The sequence below is a fragment of the Pocillopora damicornis genome, chromosome 8, assembly GCF_964200805.1.
Source record: "Pocillopora damicornis chromosome 8, jaPocDami1.2, whole genome shotgun sequence".
Classification (NCBI taxonomy): Eukaryota; Metazoa; Cnidaria; class Anthozoa; order Scleractinia; family Pocilloporidae; genus Pocillopora; species Pocillopora damicornis.
The window spans coordinates 10,051,789-10,069,356 of NC_142677.1; the positions used below are offsets into that span (position 1 = coordinate 10,051,789).

Consider the following 17,568-nt stretch of genomic DNA (forward strand, 5'->3'; position numbering starts at 1 on the left):
TTCACCGTTTCTTTTTGACGTCTGTCGTTGAATTTGTATTCATAAAAGCACTTCTTTAGTGCGTTTAGGGCTTGAAGTTCATTCCTTTGTCCTTCCTAGAATAGCACCGGCGAACCATTCCGTTCATAGAGAGTTAACCCTTTCACCCCAAAGATCTCATTGGTAATGTTCCTTACTGTCTGCCATACAATTCTCATGATGGTAGTTCAGAGAATTTGGTATTGGATCAACTAATAATCCCATAATTCATATTTTTCTTTGTTCTCATCACCTACCTGCTTGATGTTGTATTTATATCGTAGGGCACGATAGGCTGTGACGTCATTACCATGACTAGAAATTCTGTCTTGGTCACTTTTGGGAGTGAAAGTTAGGTAACAGAAAAAGTACTGAAAAACGACAAGGACCATCCCTTAGTTTGCAGTGGTTTCACTCTAAAATTGGTGTTCGTCTCGTGGATGAACCGCTCTTATGAAGGTTTCTGTTCGTGTTATATAATATGCCTTTCTTATCAACTTAAGTGTCCGTGAAGACAGCGTTGCGTTTATATAAATACCACCCGTAATCCTCATGAACTAAATTATTTGAATGTTGTAGAAGTTGGGCGATACAGGAATTCATCTGTAAACTGGGGTAAAATTGGGCGGTAGGACTGTACAGGACAGATACATTGCATTACAAAAGTTTAGTCAGTTTAACAAAACTGGATAGCTGGTTTAACAGGAATAAGTAGGTTACCCTGTTAGCATCCACAGTTAATGTAGATAACAAGCGGTCTTCTAAACAAAACAGCATCGCTTCCTGTGAAAGTGATCTAACTCTAGCTTACTTATTTTTTACTACCCCACGGTGGAACACTCCAGATACTCCTCATTTTACCTCAGTACAAGGGAGAGCGCACTCCGACATCCGTCAGAAGGAGGTCATCTCGGGTAGATTTCCGATTACGAAATCCGAGCTCGCCCGATGTTGTCGTCGTGATGAAGGCCCTATTTAGCATATTAGACCCGCAAAACAGAGTAGAAACGAACACGTGCTTCGTTTTCGCTCATGACTTCGTATTAGCCTTAAGATATTTGCATTTTTTTCCGTTGCTTACCTATATTACAGACTCCAATAAATTTTTGCGATGCCTCCTTTTCACGGATGGCCGATTACAACTACAACATAGTAACACCTCCACGAAATCTGTCAAAAGGAGGATGTTACAACACCAGAGGTCATCTCGGGTAGATTTCTCATGACGAAATCCGAGCTCGCCCGATGTTTTCATGGCGGCCCTATTTCGCATTTTAGAGCCGCAAAATAGAGTAGAAAGGAACACTTACTTCGTTTTCGCTCATGACTTTGTATTAGCGTTAAGATATTTGCATTTTTTTCCGTTGCTAACCTATATGACAGATTCCACAAAATACATTTGACACCTCCTTTTCACGGATGGCCGATCACAACTACAACGTAATGACATCTTCACGAAATCTGTCAAAAGGAGGATTTTAAAACACCGGAAATCTTCTGGATTTCTGATGATATAAATTTAACGCAGTTACGTTCAGAGTTTAAGCGATATATTGTTATTTCTAATATGGTAATTGATAAAAAAAATTGTAAATTACCTCGATTGGACGGAGATTAAGTTTGAATATAATGTAGCAGGCGATATTACTTTTGTCGACAAGGATAATCCGTGACACTTGTCTCACCTATTATATTTTCTCTATCTGCGTTGTGCCATGATCATCATTGAAAATATTCTACGATAATATTTTTTACAATATTTAGATGACGATTTTCAATTCTAAACGCAAGAGCGTACTTAGGGAAAGATCTATAAGAAACAGTTTCTCATGAATACATTTTAAAAATTCTTTTAGCTGACTTCTACATAGATAAAAAATTACTACACATATATATTTCACTTCGACGATTATCTTAATAAACAATTAATGGGAAGTTCTGAGAATCAGTTTTTAATACTACATGTTAAATTAATGGTTATTTTTCTCTTCCTGCTTAAGGGCTCTTTCGCAGTTTGGACAACGCCAGTTTGTACTTGAATATTCCAAAATAATTGTTGAAATACATTTCCTGTGAAAAAACTCCTTGCAGCTACAACATTTCACACAACGAGAAGGAGACTTCGAGTCTGACTCTTCCCTCGGCATTCTACACTCGCACATTACCGAGACCTCTTGAACAAAAAGTGGCCTCCTGTCTCGACACTCGGGTACTTTAGAGAGGGGAAAGGGGTCGAATGATCCACTCTCCAGGCTCTTTAAAAGATGTTGTCTTATCAGCTTCCTGTCAAATGTCAGATTAGAAGGATTGAGGCCATGTAGTAGCGAAACCAGAAAAGCAATAGCATAAACTCCACAGTCATCGGAATTGTTCTGGTGTTGCACATTTGGTACAATGACCTTGAAACTGGTTCCTTCCTCGTATATAATTGATGCAATCTGTTTCTGCACGAGGGCTGCAATTCTGCAACAGGCTGTCGTACAGATAAACTACAGAAGGAGTGTAGCATCCTACAGTAGATACCAACACCCAATGATGGCTGCCAGTATTCAGGATTTGTGAAAATTGGCCTTTTTGAACAGAAAAATTAAAAGTAGGCCCCAAAGTTGTATTTTCCAATCCTCTTGCGTGAGGGAACTGTTCCCTCAGAACAGACTGAGCTGCACCTACAATATGGTCGGTGAGCCAGTCTCCAGTTGAAATGGTGCTAATGTCCTGTTCCGAGAGACGGAATTTACCGGCCTTTGAGGCGCTTCTGTGAGAGGTCTTTACAAATTCTACTTCATCATCTTTTTTATTTTGCTGGGCCAGGTTTGTGTTCGTTGTCGCGTTTACTGTAAGAATGATGCATGTGTTTGCAGTGCTGGTTGTGCTCGAGGTTGTGTTAATGGAGGAGATGGTGTTTGCGTTTGCGGTGCTGGTGATGCATGTGGTCGTGTTTGGTGTGTAAGGGGTGCTTGCCTTTACAGTTTGATTGGCGTTTGAATTTGAACCATTAGAGTTATTCACGTTCACACTGTGGTTTATGTTTACTTGAGCCTCGGTGCTTGAGTTGGCATTCTTGATGTGTGCGAGTTTCGGCTGTTTGGCAGGCTGGCGTTCTATATCGTTTAAGCTGACGTTATACCCCCTTTTCATGTTGTTTGCTCTTTCCCCTACACGTCCAGTGAAAGGATTTTTCTTCTGAGATACTGGCAACCTTTTATAGTCTACTTTCTTTTTTTTCATCCTGCGCGAATTCTTTTTCATAGTAGACTTCAGGAGAGACCTGACCTTTCAGACAACTTTCTCTCAAACAATTAACTCACTTCTTTACAAGTTAATGTACGTGCCATCATAGAATTGGAAATTTTGTTCAGAAAGCGAAATTATCGATTGGAATACGGCCGAACGCTGAATACGAATTGAGTGAGCAAACAGATACTTTGATATCTCGCACGATAACAAATTTCCCGCCTTTGCTAGTTTGGACCATTCAATTGTCTGGGAGTTAATCGACCGTATCATTTATCTTTCCTCTCCATTTCCGGTGTTTTAAAATCCTCCTTTTGACAGATTTCGTGGAGGTGTTACTATGTTGTAGTTGTAATCGGCCATCCGTGAAAAGGAGGCATCGCAAAAATTTTGTGGAGTCTGTAATAAAGGTAAGCAACGAAAAAAAAAAGCAATATCTTACGCCTAATACGAAGTCATGAGCGAAAACGAAGCACGTGTTCGTTTCTACTCTGTTTTGCGGGTCTAATATGCTAAATAGGGCCTTCATCACGACGACAACATCGGGCGAGCTCGGATTTCGTAATCGGAAATCTACCCGAGATGACCTCCTTCTGACGGATGTCGGAGTGTGCTTTCCCAGTACAAGTACATTGAGCTGCCACGCCTTAGATTTGGACGTGATAATCTGGATACTACTACCTTCCACCATGGCGGCGATGGCGGCTTGAGTTATTCGACGATGAAGCAGTTATTTCAAAGGCAGTTTATCTGTCGATTAGTTACTCGGCATTTTCGAGCTCTACACAGTCAGAGTGCAAAAGTGGCGTCTCGCAATTTGACAGAAGGTATTGTGCCTTTACATCGATGTGCATAGCTCATCATGATGAAGTTTGTACGCCATGTGATATACTTTGTATGATCGACTGAACATCTCAACATGTGACGTTGCTTGAGACTATATCTTTACCCTTTAGACGCATATACCCTCTTAGGTATTGGCGGCCATTTATTCGGGTAGTGAGCTCATAAACTTACAGAAATCGCTTTCTTTTCTGGATTAGGGAGGGTTACCTGTTCAATGTTTTCTAAAAAGTAATCTTGATGATGTACAATGTGAACTTACATAATCGATTTAAAGGTAGACTTACTGTCATTGTATAGCTTTCTGCGTTCACTTGTCATCGGTATGTAAATTATAATGATTTCTTATGATTTCATCACAAGGCGGTTACTGATCCTTTCTACCTTTTCCTCCCCTATCAAATCTTTTTATATTTAAAAAATAGCCTGAAATAAATTAGACTTAAGACGATAATTTCTTTAGCTGGGCTAATGGAAAGCTGTCGAGTAGTATGAAAACAATGTTTGAGTTGAGTTCATTGCTGTATTTTAAAGCTGGCGATAATTTATGTTGCCTATGACCCTCTGTATCAGCAGATGAATCTTGGTTGACCGTTTGATCGGTTCTGATTCTGCCTTGATCTCTTTACAGCTTTCATGTTCATTGCAGTGTGTACTCTAGATTTTTACATCACAAGGTCTTTGAAGCCTTTTTCTGTTTTGGCCATTCCATATGGTTTGGTCTCAATTGGCAGCGATATTGTGCAATTATTGAATTAAGTTGATGATGATATCATGATTTATCAAAGCTGAAGTCCGAGTCATCTGCTGAAGCAACTTCACATGCTATTGTGCATTGCCTGAATGCTCTCATGATCGACCAATCAGATTTTTTGTAAGTCTTATGAATAGTAATACTTCAGTAGTTGATTAAAATCAAACCATCATTAAGCTGATAAGTAAAGCATTCAGCTGATTCAGTGGCTAACAAAAGAAACACTCAATGAGTCTAATTATCTACGACCTGGAGCCAGCTTTGCACAACAATTTATAACCAAAATTTCAAGGACTTTAATTGAAGTTGAAAACCAATAACTAAAGTTTGGGCTTTCTTCCAAAATTTCCATGAATCTGACATTCCTTAAGCTTTGTCAGCATACAAACAATACTGTGTTCGTTATGTAACTTCATTATCATTTCTTGTTTTGCTATGTGTTTTCAGATTTGGGAACTGGAACATCAGCAACATTAGTGAACAACAGTGAGGCATATTTCACCAAAAGTTTTCCTCTATTTGCCACTGTTCCCTTTTTACTTCAGAGACCAAATTCATATATTCTAAACATAACCAGTGATGGGAGAGTTTTCCCAGATGGAAACTCTGGATGTGATGCAATATTGCCTGAGATTCCAAAGGAAAGAATTGGAGAGTTGATTTTTCCACATCATTCAAGGATCATCAGAACAATCATCAGGGATCATGAGACACATGAACTTACAATTGGTGATGACACACAAAATACCAAAACCTTACAGTGCAAGAGATTTAAGGGCATTCGTAAGATACGTCGTAAGAAGATGAATAAGCACAAGTACAGAAAAAGAAGGAAGCGAGACTTATTCAAACGTAGGCACATAAAAGTTTTTAGGGAAAAAAGGAAAGAAAAAAGGAAGGAAGAAGAGCAGAAGGCTGAGCTGGAGGAGGCCCAGGAACTCAACAAGAATGAAGACATCATTTAAATTAAGTACTCAAGCCTAAAATTATTTTCTTTGAAATAATTTCTTGCACTGGTTATTTAGAAAATGTTTGTCATTTCAAACTCCAGAGGATGGAATCTGATTTTCTTTTCTTATGAATTTGTATTTCTGTTTGCTCTGATTTTGATTGGTATCTGTGCAATAAAAGTTTAAGAAAAAAATTATCTGTACAAGTGAGCCTGTTTATAGACAACACTGACCTAAATACAGCTGTGATAAAGTCTTGTTAATTGGAAGTTCAGGTGCATTGCCACATATTGTTGCTGAAAAATAATGATATCTATGAGAGAAAATCTTTCACAATTTGAAATTTCATTATTTTTAAAAATTCATAGTATATGCAGCATTAATATTGTGGAACATTGATTAAGATTCCTGACGGTGTGGACTTTTAAGTGAGCCTTGGATGTAAAATTCCATCACAGCTTTGACTCTGATTTGTGCTGTAAGAGAGCCATAATGATATTTTCCAAAAACTGAACCTTTTTCTCCATCCTAGGCAAACAACTAATGCTGTAATGAACCTTTCAAGGAAGTTGTCACAAACTAAGTGTGACAATGTAACTGTTTTTTTCAAACCTATTCCTTGCATTAACCCAGCAAGAAGTCAGTTCTTCAAGTTGAAGGATTGCTGTATACAAATGTACAGCATTGCCATCAAATGGATAGAAATTATTAACTTAGACAACACAAAGTTAGTCAGTCTTTCTTCCATGGAAAAAAATTGGAATTGATAATTGAATGGGTCTCTTGATTTAAGCATCACTTACAACGATTATATAATCAACAAGGGGCACACAGGTCACACACAAAAAAAGAAAAATAATAATAACCAATGTGACAACAATGTTAACACATATATGCAGTGCAAATCAGCCTGGCACATACACTTTTATTGTTGCTATTTGCAGGCCCTTGAATTCTTGTGAAACAAAGAAATGTCTGGCTGGGGGGCTGAAGTCCTCAGTTGAAAAATGGCCCTTTAAATTTCTAGGTTGCCCCAAGTTAAAGGCTTTGCTTTTCTGCAAACTGTCAATTTTAAGAGAATATTTCAACCTTGAAAGTTATCCACATGCTTCTGGGACAATTTCTTTTTTTCACACAACACAACAAGGACTACCAGTAAAAGCTTCCCCCATTTTAGCAAAAAGCACATCAAGATAATGAAAATACTAAGACCTATTTATTACAGATAATTATAAAAGCATTTATACAATCCTACGAAATGGATTGAAATTATGCTCATATGAGATGACTGGTGAGTGTGTATTTAGTTCAAACATTGATTGAATTCACCCACTACATCATTAAAAACACAGAATGGATTAGGCATGGTATGATGCTATTCTGGTTTAAAGATTGAATGAATATAACCGAGAAGTTACAATCCATAGACCCTGTAACATAAACTGTGTAACTTCTTGGTTACATTCATTAAATTTTTGAACCAGAGTAGCATCAAACCATGTCTGATTGACCACCTGGTTACTTTGTGAACTTTCACATGTATCATAGAATGGATTGTTCTAATTTGCAAAATATATTAATTTCTAAAAATCTAAAAAAGCCAAAAACAACTAGGAAAAAATGCAAATAAAATGCATCACAAGGCCAAAATTGATTCTCTTTTCTACTACCCTTTCCCCAGAGGTGCATTCATTACTGCAGCTTTAAATTGTTCCCCCATTCTTCTAGAAAATGGTTTACATTACAAAATGACTTGCAATATTACATTTTGTTTCAGTCAAGGATTAATAATGGTAGCAGCTATTGAGATCCAATTTGAACTATCAGACATTTTTTAACTGGGAATTTTTTCATGTTAAGTTAATTATATGTTACTAAGAGTGGCACTTTCTAACAAATGTACTGTGTTATTCAGGTATCAGATTGGTACATGCTGCTCCATGTGAAGGTCTAGAACTTACTCTAACTAACTAACATTCAACTTGTGATTAAACCTAAATATAATCAAGCTGATAACCATGCCTTTTGATAACATATAAGCTCTGAAGTTGAAACAATCTCAATTTCTATGATAACTACCCAGAGCTCTCAAGTCTCCCACATTGAGTGTGAGATTCATGAGAAGAATTCTAATCTTACACTCTCACAATGAAACTAGTATTTCTGACCCATTTATGGTTTTTTAATTTAAATTGTTGATTTTGAGATAATAATCTACTGCTTTAATAAGTGCATATTACATTATTTATCTTTCTAGACATTAGTTACTCCTTTTTCCCTTTGTACTTGCTCTGATCACTTTCCAACAGTAGAAATTCTGGTGCAGAGCCACCTATATCCAGGTCAGAGAGTTCACTAAATTTTCTGGGTAGAACATGCACCCATCCAGAAAGGTGATGCTGCCAGATCTAAGATCTTGCCCTCGAGTAACAGCAAATCAACTTGAGAGCTCTATATACCATATTTAGCACATTAATTTAATTACATTTAAGAAGAAAATATCATCTTTGAATCCTTCAAAAACATTGAATTTTTTATGTGAAAAGTTTGCAAACTTAGGATACTAATTGAAAGAGCTACTTGATTGAAATTTTGATAACTTCAGAGTTTGTTTGTTATTAAAAGCATCAATTATGCTTATCTTTAATCCCTCAAAAGAGGGAATCTTATTTTGTCTTATGGATGAGAAGAGTGTCCAGGAGCTGGCTGTGAGCTTGATTGGCCCTCTATGGTCACATAATTTGAACCTAAAGTGAAAATTTCATTCACATGGTTACTCATCATATAAAATAAAATATCTCGCTTCATTACTAAACAGGAAAACAAATGTGCACATACATGCATGAAACTTGATTGGTTTAATAGCCTAGGTCAAGCTGCAATGTGCAGCTCTCAGAGTGTAAGTCTTTGATCCTCTTTTGTCTCTACCTGGACAATAGATTCTAACAAGTGGTTAAAACTTGAGTAAAAGTTACACTCTCTCTGGAACTAGAGGTCTTTAATTTGACATGTTGTTTTGGCCTATACAACTTAACATGGGTGGAAGCTGGCAGGGTAGTTGTGGAGGGGGATGGGGTTCTGACAGAACTTTAAACCACTTGAAGACAACTCTTGAAAGGATATGGATCACATGCTTGAATTCCCCTCATCCTTAATGGCAAAACAGACTGAAATTTTATTTTGGTATCTGGAGCACACTTCTTCTTCAACACCAACTAATGAGATTCTAGTGTGACAACCACTCATCCTCCTTCCCTGGAATATTCTGCTTTCACTCCCATCCTGACTCCCAAATCATAACACCACAATTAAGGTCATCTATCTTCCAACAGCTTTTCAAAGTGAGAAATTATAGCAAGAGTTCAGGATGTACCAAAAATAGCCACCTGCACCAGGAAGTCCCACTCATTAAGTCTCAATAAATATTGACTGAAAGTCATAAATAAGGTGACTGCACCTGCACAAATTGCTAACTTAAAGGGTGATTAAAACTAACAATAATAATTATAATAATAATAAAAACAACATATATATACCTGCCCAGCTGTAACCTTCTCCTCCTCCCCTGTTGCGGTGATTTTGAAAAATAAGCAAGCATGACAGAGGCTAAGAAAAAAGGAAAGACACAACAAAAAATAATACATTCAAACAGTACAAATTATGAAACAAATGAATGTCACCCAGAAACTTGCAAATTTTGTGAAAATTGTTCATTTCTCAGATTGGAGATATCGAGGTTAGCAGAAACAAATTTGCCTGCTTGAAGTTTTAACCCTTTAACTCCCATGAGTGACCAAGACAGAATTTCTCCTTACAATATCAATACAATATCAGGCAGACAGGTGATGAGAAAAAAGAAAAATATCAATTAGAGGATTATAAGTTGATCAAATACCAAATTCTCAAAATTGACACCACAAGAACTATACGACAGACAGTGGGGAGAATTACTAAAGAGATCTTGGGGGTTAAACGGTTAACTGAGAACTAATGAATTATTCTTGCCACTTTTCCATTTAAGTAACAGAACATATTTGAACAAGAATGAGAACATAATATTTTAAAATTGTACCACTCCTTTCAGAGGTCTGTTAGACCAGGTCAACATATAGCCAATGTTACATTATTATATTTTCCTGGAGGGCTTCAATTTGTCAAACACTCCTCCAAAGGAAGGAGAAATACTCTTTTTTTTTAATTTAGGCCTTTTGTAAAGGATGAATTTAAGTCAAAAACTCACCTTTAAAATCAAACTTAAAATAGCCATTCTGTTATGCAATAGATGTCAAGGAAATAATATGTTCATAAATGTTGTACAGAAACAAACTTGCATTCATACATCCTTGCAGTATTCCTAAACTGAAAACATTTCATTCTCTTTTGGAGTTATTTATAAGTGTGCAAGTGTACAAGTGTACAAGATTATCAACGAATCATTTCTAAAAAATAAAAGCTGTAGCACCATTCATGTAAACAACTTATTGTTACCTTAACTGTACAATGCTGAATTTGACTTTCACTGCTGCTAGAATGTTCAGAGATGCCACGCAATATAAATATGAAACTTCATTAGGGATTATTTTGACTGTGTTATCTTCTTAAAGCGAGAAAACTCACTTGATCCTTTGTTTATGGAAAAAAATTACTTAATAATGTTAATTAATTTTTTTATATATTGGATATATATGCAGCAATCAGGTAAACAGGGCCATGAGACCCTTTCTGTGTATAGTAGACTCTAGATTTAAGAGAAGCTGTGAGAGATAGTGTACAAAGTGTTTTGCATTTTGCAAATAATGTACTAGTAACAACATAAACTAAATTACTTCACTTACAATTTTTGCTTGACTTTGCTTGATTTACTGATCATTACTTCCTCATTCTACTATACATGTCTACTCATTGCAAGTGTCCTAAAAAAACCCTTTTCAAAGTGTTGGCCTAAAAGTAATATAAAGGATACCCCACACAAAACCTGTAGTGAGAAACTGAAAGAACAAAAATATATTAATATAATATAGTACAGGTTTGCCATATAGGACTCAACACACATTTACATTTAAAAGAGGTTTATGTATGTAATTCAGACAGTTACAGGGACAAAAAACTAGAGTTAACTCAGAAAATTATTTGACAAAGTCCTTACTGATCATCAATGAATTTGTCTGTATACTATTGCCACCCTGTAATTATCACTTGATCAAATATCAAAGTGCTTTTGGTGTGCAAGCATTTTTTTTGACAAGCCTTCAGGATTTCTCTGCACATTGTCTGTGATTAAGATTTCTTAGTTGTATTGAACTGTTTTTATATATTCAACTCATGGCACTAGCTCATTGTCTTCTACAAGTTCCCAAGTTAATTTTAGGGTCAACATGCTACAAAACATGGTTGAATCTAGAAGATGGTAATTGCCAGTACTAACACCTTACCTTTACAAACCAATGATAAACCAGCTAAACAAAAAGATGCATCAGCTGGACTAGTAGTGCATGTAAGCTATATGCAACTAGTGAGGTGCTGATTAAAAAACAATCACTAACAATAAAAATCTAAAAGTATACATTAAATTGTTTTTTTTGAGATGTCAATCCTGCAACATGCATTGTATATGTTGATTGTTGGGAGATAATTTATTGATATTGAAGCTGTAAATACTTTTACTGGAGTGGAACTGGAAAGAATTATCATACTTGCCTCAGTACTATAAATGGATATAAATACATGTATAATCACATTGAATAAAAGAATTTTCACGAAATATTAAAATTAAACATTCTCATTACTGTTTAAACTTACTTGATATATCAGAATTATAAAAGATGGCTATGACTATGATGTCATGAATGATAGTAAACAGCATTCCCAACAGAAACTACAAGAGATAACAAAATTTTGTCTATTTGTGTTTCGTGATAAGCTAAGAGACAATAATTTTATTGAATCACTTTAATGAGTTGTGTGCCGATCAATTTCAAGCTTCAGCATCTCTCTTCCCCCCCCAACCTTACCTGGGTTTGGGTCAGGCATTTGAAGCAGAAGTGTCAAGTCTTTCCAGCATACTACACTTGTTTTAATGGAGGAGTTTAAAGGTAAAGGGCCTGGAATAGGTTAAGAGTGAATGGCTTGGAAAGACAGTTTTCACATCCTCACTTCACTTCTTGAGTGCTAGCTGCTTTCTATAATGTGCTTTACAACAGAACAGAGCACAGTCAAGGCTTCTCTATTTATTTCATACTAAAGAATCCTTTAAATTCCCCATGCAATAAGCTAATCAGAATCTTTATTAAAATGGTTCAAATAGTCTGATTGGTTGAACAAGAAATAGTTTGACAGGTAGAATTCAACACTTTTGCCTAAAGTTATTTTTAAGTCTCTAATACATAATCTGAAAGTGAAATGTTCCATGAAATCCAGCCAAATTGTGGCTTATAAAAACACACAAGGTATTTTTGCATAGCAATTAGAATACAAACTGTTCAAGGCGTGTGTTTTATGAATGTACAACAGCCAAATTCTTGAAAACCATGAAGATTGCAAGCAACAACAAGCAAGAGCTAGCAAGATCAAGCTCTTAGTTGTTCACTTAAAGGGTGGACGATGTAATTTCTGAGGCTTTCTTCACTGCAATGACTTAAGATGGTCATGATCAACTAGTCACAGTGGCTAGGACACTGTCATGATTGGTATAAATTTTGACTGTTATGCCAGTTTGGCTTTATTTTTCATCACTCCTGTTTGGTTCTGTTTTGTTTTTGAACATAAAACTATATATACTGCATGAGTGTTAGCTGTGATTGATTTTTATTACTGTTCATACATAAGCTTGTAATCTAACTGAGCATGAAAACCTTCAAAACTTGTACTGTCCATTTTGTTTTCTCTTTGAGGATTTTCGTCTCTGCTCGCATTATGATAATGTAAATTAGGATGCCAATGGCATGTTTAAAAACCCTTCTTTGGTTCTTCTGTTGCTATTTTCCAGCTCACTTGTTCCAAAATTTCATTTTCAATTAACAAAAAAAAAAAAGCTAGAGAGAAGACCGGGAAAAGGTCAACATAGTACAATTTGGCAGATGGCATCACAGCTTTAGCTCAGCTCTATGCTTTGTACTCTGATCGAGCACATTCTTTCAACCAATGACAGAGAGCATTATACCCAAACTCTATTATAAATGAAATTAATAATAAATCTCATTTATACAAACCAACTGAGAGGCATCTTCATTGCTTGGTGATGCTATTGCCCACACTCCTACAGCCAGAACAGCTAAGTTACAGAACAAATATGACCATGGTAACCATGGGTATTGACCACCCCTTTAAAAAAGGGGGAAAAAAGGAAATCAATAAGTGTCACTAATGATGGCTATAACAATGCTTGTGAATATGTTACTTGTAGTTATGAGTTGGAAATAATTTACAGCAATAATAAATATTAAAGGGAACCAAGAAACCAAAACTAAAATGAAGAAGAAAGTTGGTGTTTCCAAATAGCAAATTTCACCGTCCTGACAGTTGACTTCTTCTTTCAGAGAAGAGAGGGAGAGTAAAACTTTTCTGATCATTGTGAGGGTAGCAAATTGGAGGCAGGGAGGGGGGTTAGGAGGTTCTGATACCATTTCACACACAAATTTTGGAAAAATTAAAGTATCACATGGACTTTAAACAGGGTAGACTTCAAATCTTACCTTACCAGGCATTTCTGTAAAATTCACGCAACACATATTAATTTTGGAATTAATCATGGGTCATGTATAGACCCTTTGCCATCTTTCACAGTGGGTTCTTTATGTTAAAAAATACTCAGGTAAGCTATTCTACACCCAATATATAGCTTACTTATAATCAGGAGAAGCCAGGAATGGATGACAAGAGAGCTTATTAATTCTGAGTGCAGCTGCTCCAAATCACTCCACCCCAGCTTTTTTACCACTCCCCTCCCACTACCCCACAGGACTTATCATGACCAATAGTTTTTTTGGCTCTGCAACCCTTAAAATCCACGCAAAATTTATTCACGAGAGAAATCAAGAGTCCATCCTTTTCAGTTTATCACAACGCTGGTCATTTCTCTAGTGTTCCTCAAATAAAGTTCCCCTAGCTAATTAATTTCACTTTCAGAAGTTAACAAATTGAATTAATTCCCGCTTTGTTGCTACTTCACGTCATTCTATCACGTCTTTCGAACATCTGGTTTTATATACTTACCATATCGTTAGAATGAAATGAACTGACACCACGATCTAGAAATGTTAAAAGAAATCCATCAATCATTTCAAAACTACTGACAAATGCGCACTCAGTTCTACCAGTCGATCTTCCTAGGGTGTCCAATCAAAGTGGAAAGGAAACTTGAAGACGAATCTGCTAAATGTAAACGTACTGACCTTCAGTGAAACAGACGGTATGCTGACTCTAATGCTTCCCTCCATGGCGAATCGTCCAAAATCTCCGCTAGATTATGCTGCTAAATCTGAACTCTAGTGGAATAGGCAAAACCAAAGTCACGAGAATAGATACTGTAGTACCCAGACTCCTCTTCCGTCTCAATTTGACGACAACTAGAATAAGACAAGTAACGATGATAACTAAAAATATAGGAAAATGAAAGAGTGTTTGGAAATCCGAAGAAGGAAATATGAGTAACTGTCACTATCGATCTGAAAATATCGCTATTTTATAAAAATAAAAATGAATTTTGAATAAGTGACACGAACAGAACTCACCTCGCGAATCTACCACGCGGGAGAACGCGCGGAAGAACACGCAGCGACAACGCGAGACGCGAAATGAGGCAATAGTAGTACCCAGGTGCTTTGGATCCGAGTTTCAAAACAAAATGGCGACTAATAACAATGATCAAGCGGTGTTGGAGAGCATTTTTAATCCTCTGTTACCCTTAGGCGATGCTGCTGCGAAGCTTCAAAATGAAAACGACGTTAATGAAGAAAATACCGAGGATGCCATGCTAGCTAAACAACTGGAGGCATCTGGTGTTGAGAAAGCAGAACAGGGCGATCTAGATGAGGCATTGGAGTGTTTTAATCAAGCTTGCGAAATTTGCCCTTTACGTTCTTCGTGTTTCAACAATAGAGCTCAGCTGTGGAGGTTAAAAGGTAATTATGGCGTTCACTTTGTTCAAAGTCTCTAAGGTATCATCTTGAAATTATTTTATTTCTTAAAGCTGCTTCCATGAATGTACATTGATAAAATAGGTGTACTTTAGAGGAAGGACATTGTGATTTGGGTCTCTGGGACTTGGTTTCAAGAAGAAGATGAAACTGAGAATGAGAGTAAGACTAAGTCAAGAAATAGGCTTGGAAATGGAAGTATACCTTCCCCTTCCCCTGTGGCACTCTCTCTTCAAGAACTGCACCTTAGTCACTTTTTTGCAATCTCTGTCTTCAGTCACTTTTACTCTAAAATTGAAACAGCCGGGATGCTTTTTATTTTTTTCATCTTTTTCGTGCATGAGATGCCAGGGGGTAGCAAGGTATTTTAAAGGAATGGGGGAGGGGAGGGACTCATAATGAAGAATTTCCATTCACCCCATGTGGATTGGCTGATATGGCTGCTCTGTTGTGTGTTTAAGTAGGCTTGTATTTGTGTAATGAGAAGGACTGACAATTGAAGTATCAAGCATTGGGACAGTTTAGTGCCATTTGTACATTTTTCGGATTTCCATTTTCTTTTTACACCTGAAGTGTAAGATTTGTACAGGTATGTTGTTGACATAAAAAATGTTATATAACAGAGGAATTTTGCCCGTTTTTGAAAACTATATGGTACATTTTCTTTAAGTGTGCTTTTCAAAAAGGGGAACACTAAACAGGTCCAAATTGTTTAGATATTGTTAATAAAGCATGATATCTTCTTTGCTTTGAGTTACATACTTGCTGTTGTAAAACACAATTTACTACTTCCAGACTAGACTTAAAGCAATGACTCAACCTGTCAAAATGTACAGTCTATGTTAGCATCATGTTTCTATTCAATGCCATTTTGTTGCCTGTGGAAGCAGGAACTGGGATTGACTCATCTTCACTCAGGTGTGAACAGTCCCCTTAGACATTGCAAAATTGCGAGTACACTGAACTATGGATAGAACTTGAACATAATAAATTGTAGCCACCAAAAAAGTCAGGACTCTAGTAATGTTTGCCTCAAGAAACCTCAAAAAATATGCTGATTATGCCAGCACTGATACATTTATAAAAAGAGCTATAATTATGCTTCTTGTTCCAAATTTTTCCAAAAGTTATGTTAGCACTATCTAATAGGGCTTTAAGCTCAAGCTATGTCCCTGTATTGGTGCATTTTTGTCAGATCTTTTCTGTAGAAGACAGGGAGATCAGTTTAGGGTGGGTCTTGATCTTTCCTTCTACAAGACTGAATCCTATACTGATATTGATTTACTGGTATGACTTATGACTTTAGGAGACATACCCAGTGCTCTGGAAGATTTAAACAAAGCCATTCAACTGGGCGAAGACAGAGGTGCTGCTACTGCCCAGGCATACACTCAGCGAGCATTAATTCATAGGCTGAATGGAAATGAAGACAAAGCACTTGAAGACTTTACAAAGGCAGCAGAACTTGGCAGTGCATTTGCAAAATCAATGGTTGTACAGTTGAATCCATATGCTGCCATGTGTAACAGAATGCTTGCTGATGCCATCAACAAGCTTAGAGGAGAGCCACATTAAATATGATTATTGTAAATTTTTCTCAAGCCATGGAATTTGTAACTGTTGCACGTGGATTGATGTTCACATGGATGTCTATTTTTCTGTTAGATAGGAACAGATATTTAATAGTCAATAACCAGGTGATAAACCTGTGACCAGAACTGAGTAGGAAGAAATGCAGTATACATTTTGAAATACCATTCTACTTTTGCAGCATTTTACCATATTTGGAAAACAGAGCACCCAAAGTATGTAACAGGATTGGTATATTGTGCAACAAGGCAAAATTACATGCAGAGGTTAAAGTAGACAAATGGCTGCACTATATGCACCAAAGTTTGATTTGTTTACAGCCTTAATAATGGTTAAGTGACCAACTTTTACATGTATGTAACACAAATTTTTTCAGTTTGTTTTGAAGGAAACTTTAATGGTTTTTTCACTTTTGTCTTTGGTGCATGCTTTAGTGACATGATTCTCAGATAATGGCGTTGGATGTTTTTTCAAATAATTAAGGCCAAAATTCTAGATAATTGAAAAAGGAAATTAAAATCCCTTTTTGATGGTTTCACACATGATGCAAGAAGACATTATGCTCATTGCATAGGGGCAATGTGAGCTTCACCTCCTTTTTTTTTTTGGCCAGCTTTTTTGAAGATTCAATAAAATGCCCTGATGTGAACATTTACAGGTACAGGTACCTGTGCTGCATTTTCTAATGTTTATTTTAACCTGGAGATTAGTAGTGGAAGGCCTTGAAGGTCAGCAATGCATTCAGAATTAGGTCAAGAGTGGAGTTTCGTAGAAATTTACTTTGGTTGCTAAAGTTTGCAAGAGTATTGACAATTATTACACAAACTGCTGTGTTTTCAACATAGAACTTCCTAGTAACATACCTTGTGATATAGGATCAATGAGGGTTACATTTGTCAAACTTTGATGGGATAAATATGGGAATTAAAAATTTCATTATTCCTATCTGGAAGGTATTTCCTAACACAGGTGATGTTGAGTAATTAAAAATAAAATGGCATTAGGAGTTAATTATGTCTCATTTAGTGAAGTTAACATTTGAATT

The 17,568-nt window shown here is 36.5% G+C and overlaps 3 protein-coding genes across 3 annotated transcripts; 2 read left to right on the plus strand and 1 right to left on the minus strand.

The window, feature by feature from the left end:
• The first annotated feature begins 3,772 nt into the window (after positions 1-3,772).
• Positions 3,773-6,569, plus strand: LOC113676936 (uncharacterized). Its single transcript, XM_027193678.2, has 2 exons — positions 3,773-4,079; positions 5,297-6,569. Exons 1-2 carry the CDS (start codon positions 3,974-3,976, stop codon positions 5,812-5,814), a joined length of 624 nt encoding a protein of 207 aa, XP_027049479.2. The 5' UTR covers positions 3,773-3,973; the 3' UTR covers positions 5,815-6,569.
• A 112-nt stretch (positions 6,570-6,681) lies between these two features.
• Positions 6,682-14,455, minus strand: LOC113676919 (type-1 angiotensin II receptor-associated protein). Its single transcript, XM_027193654.2, has 8 exons — positions 14,190-14,455; positions 14,011-14,045; positions 13,008-13,119; positions 11,599-11,674; positions 10,763-10,787; positions 10,040-10,067; positions 9,336-9,405; positions 6,682-8,546 (listed from the first exon to the last, which is right to left on the minus strand). Exons 1-8 carry the CDS (start codon positions 14,232-14,234, stop codon positions 8,476-8,478), a joined length of 462 nt encoding a protein of 153 aa, XP_027049455.2. The 5' UTR covers positions 14,235-14,455; the 3' UTR covers positions 6,682-8,475.
• Positions 14,456-14,617: 162 nt separating this feature from the next.
• Positions 14,618-17,534, plus strand: LOC113676931 (tetratricopeptide repeat protein 36 homolog). The gene is made up of 2 exons (XM_027193671.2): positions 14,618-14,918; positions 16,240-17,534. The coding sequence occupies exons 1-2, from the start codon at positions 14,642-14,644 to the stop codon at positions 16,506-16,508; spliced, it is 546 nt and encodes a 181-aa protein (XP_027049472.2). The 5' UTR covers positions 14,618-14,641; the 3' UTR covers positions 16,509-17,534.
• Positions 17,535-17,568: the final 34 nt, after the last annotated feature.